Raw genomic sequence first — 7,769 nt, forward strand, 5'->3', positions numbered from 1 at the left:
GGGAAAAAATGAGGAGCTGATACCAAGTGCTCAAGTAGAAATCAAATGTTTTGAGAATGATGAGGGAAACAAATGTACAAAAGTACTTAACACGTTGGATGGATGGATGGATGGATGGATGGATGGATGGATGGATGCATTGTGATAAGAGTTATACAAACCCTCAATAAAATGATTGGGGAAAAAATGTTCACTTTAAGTAAAAGAAAATATTAAAAACATCTGAATGACACACAGAAAAAGATACGATGAGCATGTTCTTCCTTTTGGGTTTTCTAACTCTAGGTCTGTGCACAACATATATAATTATATGTGCATACAATATACACACAATCTGTAAAAAAATCATACACTTTTATGCCCAAATGTACTTAAGCTAGAAAGGCATGTAAAAAACAAACCAAAATAATAGCAGTCTTGTCATATACATTTTCTAGCTAATTTCCCTGAGAGAATCCTCACAGCCCAAGGAGGGAAATTGGGTGGAATCTGACAAACCCTCTAATTTGAAGAAATACAGCTGACAGTAGGGAGAGAAAGGTGTCAAGAATCCACATGACACTGCCTAAAAGTAGAATGTTCCCCAGAAAAGAGCTTTGGAGATTGACAAATGGCCACCCTCGGTCCTAAGTCAATCCCACCTCTGATAAGGATTCAACAGAGTGATGAGCATGGAAATGATAAGAAACTTTCAAGAATTAAGGCATTGGTAACACATATATTCATAAACTGTCCAGAATATTGCCTGTTTCAACAGGGAAAGACTAAACTCTTATTTCACGGGGCCTTGGGAGGCTTAGAGTTTGCCTCCGTGGTGGAGAATAATCAGAACAAATTGCTCTCCCAGGAGCCCAGGTGGTGTCGTGGGTTATGGGCTGGGCTGTAACCCTAAGGTTAAGAGTCAAAACCAGCAGCTGCTCCATGGGGGAAAGATGAGACTTTCTGCTCTTGCAAAGATTTATAGTCTCAGAAACCCACCAGGGCAATTCTAGTCCGTCCTATAGGTTGCTACCACTCAGAATCAACCTAATGGCAGTCTGTCTGTTTTGTCGTTGTTTACTAAAGCTCTCCACGACCCATGTGTGTTTGTCATTCTGTGGTATGATGCTCTGACCCTGGAAGCTATGTGATCAGTATTTCAAATACCAGCAGGGTTATATATTGCTAGGGACAGGTTATCCAATAAGGTAAACACAGACATACTTGTACTTACTTGCTAATCTGTAGTAAACAATTTCACATAGATTTCACCACATCTTTGATTTTAGTATGTAGGTAAGCATTAAAATTTCATCTATATGTTTATATAGTAATGTTTCCAACTAACTTTAGCAGCAAATTGATTAAGAACTTGGATCCATGTTTTTAAGCCTCTGATTTCTTTTAGAAAACAAAATCTATATGGCAGTGTTTTAGTCAGTATATCAATGTTATCTGTAATTTGGTATGATCCACAGTTGACTATCTTTGTATAATCTATAAAACTTAGTTAAACATCTTTCTGGTATCCAACTGACGTCAGCAATGATATCCCTCATTCTACAACCTCTTCTGAAAGCAGCTTGAAATTCTGGGCAATTCTCTGCCAGTGTTTGCCTTTAGTCATTTTTAAATTATCTTTAGCAAAATATTGCTACTATGAGATATTAATAATATGGTTCAATATTTCCTTTAATAATCTTTCTTTGGAATGGGCACAAATATGCATCTCATCCATGGTCAAGTGGTTGTTTTTCTATTTTTCTGACACAGTAAGCACTTCCAGAGCTGTACCTTTATTCATTAAGGAAATTCAAATTGCTGCTATACACATATGAGAACAGCTAAAATCAAAGACTAACCATCTTAAGCATTAGCAAGAATGCAGAACTCTGGAATTCTCAATTACTTCTAGTGGGTTCCAATTAGCAATAGAGTTTACTAACATCTTAAATTAAACATCCAAATATTTTACTCCTATTTCAACCAAGAGAAATCAGTTGATAGCCCTACAAAGACTTGTACACAACTTTCCTTTTCTAAACAGTAGGTTAAATTATATACTATTACCTAAAGGAATTCTATTATCAAAAGAATTACCATATGCCCAAGGGGGATGATCTATAACATTACCAAATAAAATGATGATGATATCTCTGAAATAGACATATGGATTTTGATCTTGCACTTAACTGTAAGGCTTAATCTAAGAAAAATTACTTCTTATGACATAGCCTTACTTGACACTTACCCTAATGCACAAATCACTGAAGATATATGTGCTAGAGCAGTGTGGTAAAGAAATCAGATGGTACCCAGCTAGCAAAAAGAAGAATATCTGAGGTTTTAAAACAAGCAGCCATCTAAATGAGGTGTCAGCTAAGTCCATGAGGAAGAATCACACCAGCCTGTGCAATCCAAGGATTGTGAAAAATAAAATCCAAGTCTAGAGGAGGGAGTGGAAGTAGAGTTTAAATTCTGAGTACGCAGTTTATAGAAGGCTATGGATAGTAATGAAAGCCAAAACCAATTTGCAGTGTCCCCACAGAGATTGAGCCTCTAGATAACCACCTCTGACCACTGACCAGAGGTGTGAATTGCCTTGCCATCAGAGGACATTCTAGAGGGGTAAATGCAGACGTCGTTAGGTTAATAGCATTAATTCTCTCTTTGACTCACTGTATTTTTGTTTTAGTTTTTATTTTCTGCTCTCTTTTAGACTGAGGTTTTTCTGCATTTTGTTATTGTCGGGGGTGGCAAGGGGCTTGTATATTTTCTTTATATGAATTCCAAGATTGGTAAATCTACAGAGACAGTAACTAGATTAATAATTTCCTATGGTTATGTGCCAGGGGAAATTGAGGGAAAGAAGGGAACTAATATTAATAAGTACTCAGAATAAAGAAAATATTATCAGATTGTGCTGAAGAGTGCACAACTTCCTAAAATATGTTTCAGTACTTGAATTGTATGGTATGTGAATTATATGTCAACAAAACTGTTAAAAGTAGTCTTTTTTAAAAAAAGACTTGTACATGATTGTTCGCAGCAACTGTATTTGTACAGCCAAAACTGAAAACAAATCAAGTATCTATCATCACTTAAAGAGGTTAATATATTGTGGCATATCCATAAATGAAATACTATTCAACAGTAATAGAAGAATAAACTATTGATTCACAAACTATAAACAAATCTCAAAATATCTATACTGACAAAAAATGTCAGTTTCAAAAAATATATACTGTTTGACTCCATTTATGTAAAATTATTAAAAAATGCAAGATCTTAATTGAGAGAGAACATAAAATGTGTGCGGTCACAGTGCATACATATATTAACATAGCTCAGTGTTCATTTTTAAATACATACAGTTTTTTGGGTGAAAGTTATGCCTAAGCAAAGGTGTTAAAAAATTCAAAGGTACTGCGCAGTGTCTGTGCCTAACAAGCAGCGATTAGAAAGAATCTTCCCTATGTGCATACACGAACAATACTACAAGAGTTAAAACCAGAGAAACATTAACATCACGTTTCCTTATAAAATTTTCACACAGCACACACAAATCCCGCCTATGATTTTCACATGGAGAGTTAACGTAAAACTAATCTCTCATCGGGTAGTGCTATTAAATAAATGTCACGTTGAAAGGTAGAGAAGAATCTACTAAAACATAATTGTTTACCTAAATAGGAAGCACCTAAAGAGTCTCTTGCAGTTTGGAAGAGAACTGGCTCATGCACAGAGAGCGTTGCTACATCGACAGTAGTCCATGCCACACTATGAGACGACCCACAGGCCACGCGTGTGATTTTCTGCCCTTCCAAACCTTGTACAAGTGTGGGCTTTCTATTGACTGTGGTTGTGCCATTGCCCTGCTGTCCATGGTCATTATCCCCCCAAGCATAGACCTGTTTAAAAAGAAAAAAAAAATTAGAATTTTTTGATCTTCCAGAACATTTTCTCTAAATCTGCTTCAAAGTGCTTCAAGTTTATTTTCAGTTGAAAGAATATGATTTTTTAAGTCATTTTATTGGGGGCTCATACAATTCTTATCACATCCATACATACATGGTGTAAAGCACTTCTGCAAATTTAAGAATATGATTCTTACAGGCAAAGAGGAAAAACACTACACTTTTTAAAAGTCATCTGTATGCAGGCAGTCTCCACATGTGGAAGGCCCTGTTCTTGCAGCTGCTGGGTCCCACCAAGTTGGTTCCGACTCACAGAGACCCAATCTCTCCAACACAAGAACACCCTGCTGGATCCTGTCCCATTCTCGTAACTGTTAGGTTGGAACCCACCAGTGTTGCCCGTGTTCACCAATCTTGTAGAGGGTCTTCCTCCTCTTCCCTGACTCTCTACTCTACCAAGCATGAGGTCATTTTCCAAGAACCGATTTCTCCTGATAAAATGTTTAAAGCAAGTGAAACAAAGGCTCACCACCCTGGCTTACAAGAAGTCTGGCCATCCATCTTCCAAAACAGATTTTTTTGTTCTATTGGCAGTGGATACCAAGAAAGGTTCTATCTTCATCTAAGTGCAACAATAATTTAGTTTACAAGAAAAAATGATAAACAATACGCTCACAGTTCAAGTAATTTGCCTTCAGGTAATTACAGGTATAAATTTAAAAATTCATTTTCTTTAGAAAATATTAATGTGCTAATTTTGTCATAAGTTCTCAAAAAACAATTTATGAGTCTGTCATTGACCACTCAAGTTCAACTCCCCCCTAGCCCTCCATCCTCTAATATAAATTACTGCTTTTATCTTACCAATAGGAGGACTTTCAACAATAATATTTTGATGTAGATTTTTTATTCAATTCCTTTGAGTGGGAAATCTCATTATTTCCTAACATATGCCATTAAGTGGATATTCTATCATATCCCTATTATGTTCCTGATCTGTGTTGACAAGTGGCAAAGGAAACAATAGTAAACAAAGTATACAGAGTCCCACCCTCATGGTTCTGCAGATACCAACAATTACCTTATATCAGTAAGAATGACCATCCCCAGTCCAAGAACCCACACTACTAAGGTGGCTACAGTACCTGCCCTGAGTCGGTAACAGCTAGGCAATGCAGTGCACCAACAGCCACATGCACAATCTTCTTTCCTCTCAGGCCTTCTACCACCTGTGGTTTCCGCACATGGACATCAGAGCCATGACCCAGCCTAAAGTAATCCCCCTTGCCCCTACAAAGTCAACAAAATAAATTGTAATGGATTATAGTTTGCCAATGCTATATAACAACTCATTAATTATGTTGCAGATTTTTGAGCAAAATCAAGGATAACATCACATACAGGCTATAAGGTCTTTGGAGTTATTATAATCATATACCATCAATTCAAGTTAATTCCTTAATTCTGCTCTCTAGATACTTTATATACATTTAAAATATTCAAGTGACTGTTCTATTCATATAAACCATCTAAAATGATGACAAACAACCTCAAATGCATCTAAAAAATATCGTATCTGATGTAGTTCTGCCTAAAGTTGCCTCTATGTTAGTCAAGAGCAATCTTTTTTTCATGCTGTCCAAGTTCCGTTTTGGTTGTTCCACTCTTAAACTTTAAAAAACGTTCACATGAAATACAAATGTGTGGGTATTATTTGGGGGGGGGGTGTGCGAGGTATGCTTCTTACATAATAATACAATGAAAGAAACCTTTTAAAAACAACCTCATTCAAACAAAAAAGAATAGCGGGCTCTAATTTTCTTCATGTTTTTTTTCAAAACGATATAGCTTTAAGTGGAAATCTCTTTCCATAATAGTGTCACTAATCTCAACTCAGATCAGATATTAAAAGGCTACAGATGTTTGGTAAATAAGAAAATGGCGGTTTTTACACTCCAGTAAGGTGGAGGGTAAGGAAGGAGGCATGCTGAGGCTGATGCCATGCCCACAGCAAACAAAATGTTCCCCGCACATGACACCCTATAGCCATAGATCCTTCTGGGATAGTGGGGAATTTTACCTACCATGTCCACACAACTCCCGACTTTGTAAGAGCCAAGGAGAACTGAGCGCCACACTCAATCTGGCAAACTCCCTGTCCATTCAGTCGTTCAATGTTCTGGGGGATATTACAGCCTTCACTTCCTCCTCGGCCCAATTTTCCAAAGTCACCATCACCCCAGGAAAATACCAAGCCTAGATTAAAAAATACATATCCATGTATATATATATATATATATTTCAGGCTAGTGAATCACAACGTTCCCACTACCCAGAAGCATAAAATCACAAGAGCTCACCTTCATCAGTCAAAGCCAGAGTCTGTGCATCTCTACTCCCACACGCAACCTGGATTACTCTGTGACCAAGAAGGACTTTGACCTACTCAATCACAAATTTAAAAACAGTCAAACACAGGCACGTAGAAAGCAAGATAAATTTTTTTCTACAGACTTAAAGTAACATTGCATATACCTTCCCTAGACTCAAAGCTAGAAACTACCAAATGTTAAGGCTTTCAGTAAGCAATAAAAATATATATACTTACCATTTTGGGCTTTAGCTGAGTGGTATTGTCCCCATGTCCCAACCGGCCATACTCTCCCAGGCCCCAGGTATACAATTCCCCACTGGATGTGATGGCTGCACTGTGAGAGCTCCCACAGGCGATGTCTCGAATGCGCTTTGTTTTGAGGGCCTCGATCAGTCTTGGTTTGTCACAGTTCCTAAGACAAAATTAATGAGCCTGTTCCTAAACCAATTCATACTTTTTAAATTAAAAAAAAACTTTGCTGTTAATTTTTTGTGACATTGGTGAAAGTTTACAAAGCAAAATTCTTTCCTAACCCTTCTGACATTTGTCCTTATGTAAGCGCTAGCCTTTTGATCTCAGACGGTTGATTGTTCTAAGGTGTGTACAGCTTCCTAGTGTTTTTGTTCCTGTTATAGACTTGTCTACTGTTCGACTAAAAAAAATGAGTGTGTGGTGGTGGACACGGGGAAGATCTACATTGATTCACATTTAGTCAAATAACATCTATAGAGTAACTCAACTATGAATCCTTTGGGCACAACATAAGACCAATTTTTATCTAGGGACACTTAAAAAATTTTAAAGATCCATTTGTATTATCTTTCCTATTTTCATTTTCTGCAAAATAATTCAAAATACACTCATCTTATTAAGAATAGCTTCTGATTAGCAAGTAAGACCGAGGAAAATATTCTTACATTCTGCTGAAGTGTCCAAGTTTTCCATCGTCACCTTCACCCCACGAAAATACCTTCCCATCAACAGTTAAAGCTGTAGCATGCCGGCCACCTGCAACATCACACAAAATGGACTCCCACAAATCAGATACAAAAAACTCACAGGACAACTGCTTCTTTTGTCTGGCATCCAGTATGTATTCAATGAATACATATCGACAAAAGAGCAAAGAGAATCAAGATTTGAGTTACTATGAAAAGTACTCTAGATGGCAAATATTCAAATTAAGTGAACTTTATTAAATTATGAAATTTAACTCCTGATAGAGAATTTTACCTGCAAAGGAGTGACATAATGCTGGTTCTTAATGGGGTTCCAATTATGTTGAATATATAAAAAATAGACATTCAGATGATAAAAGTAAAAATAAGTAATTTGTGATTAGACAAATTATCAAATATAATGGTAAATTAAACGCTTGACAGGGGAACCACTTAAGAAAGAGTATCGAATCATTGACACATGCAGTTCCTCGAAGTGGGAATGTTTGGGGGGAATTCCCAATGTTTGCAGCGCTCAGGCTGAGGTGTTCCTAGCCACTG

The 7,769-nt window shown here is 37.0% G+C and overlaps 1 protein-coding gene across 1 annotated transcript in view; it reads right to left on the bottom strand.

The window, feature by feature from the left end:
- Positions 1-7,769, bottom strand: part of HERC2 (HECT and RLD domain containing E3 ubiquitin protein ligase 2) — a 283,798-nt gene that overhangs the window by 84,593 nt on the left and 191,436 nt on the right. Inside the window, exons 60-65 of the mRNA XM_004700032.2 lie at positions 7,188-7,278; positions 6,505-6,682; positions 6,257-6,338; positions 5,981-6,152; positions 5,042-5,186; positions 3,665-3,890 (exon numbers count right to left, since the gene is read on the bottom strand). Coding sequence (XP_004700089.1) covers positions 3,665-3,890; positions 5,042-5,186; positions 5,981-6,152; positions 6,257-6,338; positions 6,505-6,682; positions 7,188-7,278 — 894 coding nt within the window. The remainder of the gene's footprint in view (positions 1-3,664; positions 3,891-5,041; positions 5,187-5,980; positions 6,153-6,256; positions 6,339-6,504; positions 6,683-7,187; positions 7,279-7,769) is intronic.

This window comes from Echinops telfairi, unplaced genomic scaffold (assembly GCF_000313985.2).
Source record: "Echinops telfairi isolate 266 unplaced genomic scaffold, ASM31398v2 ScPeMD7_7475;HRSCAF=8513, whole genome shotgun sequence".
Classification (NCBI taxonomy): Eukaryota; Metazoa; Chordata; class Mammalia; order Afrosoricida; family Tenrecidae; genus Echinops; species Echinops telfairi.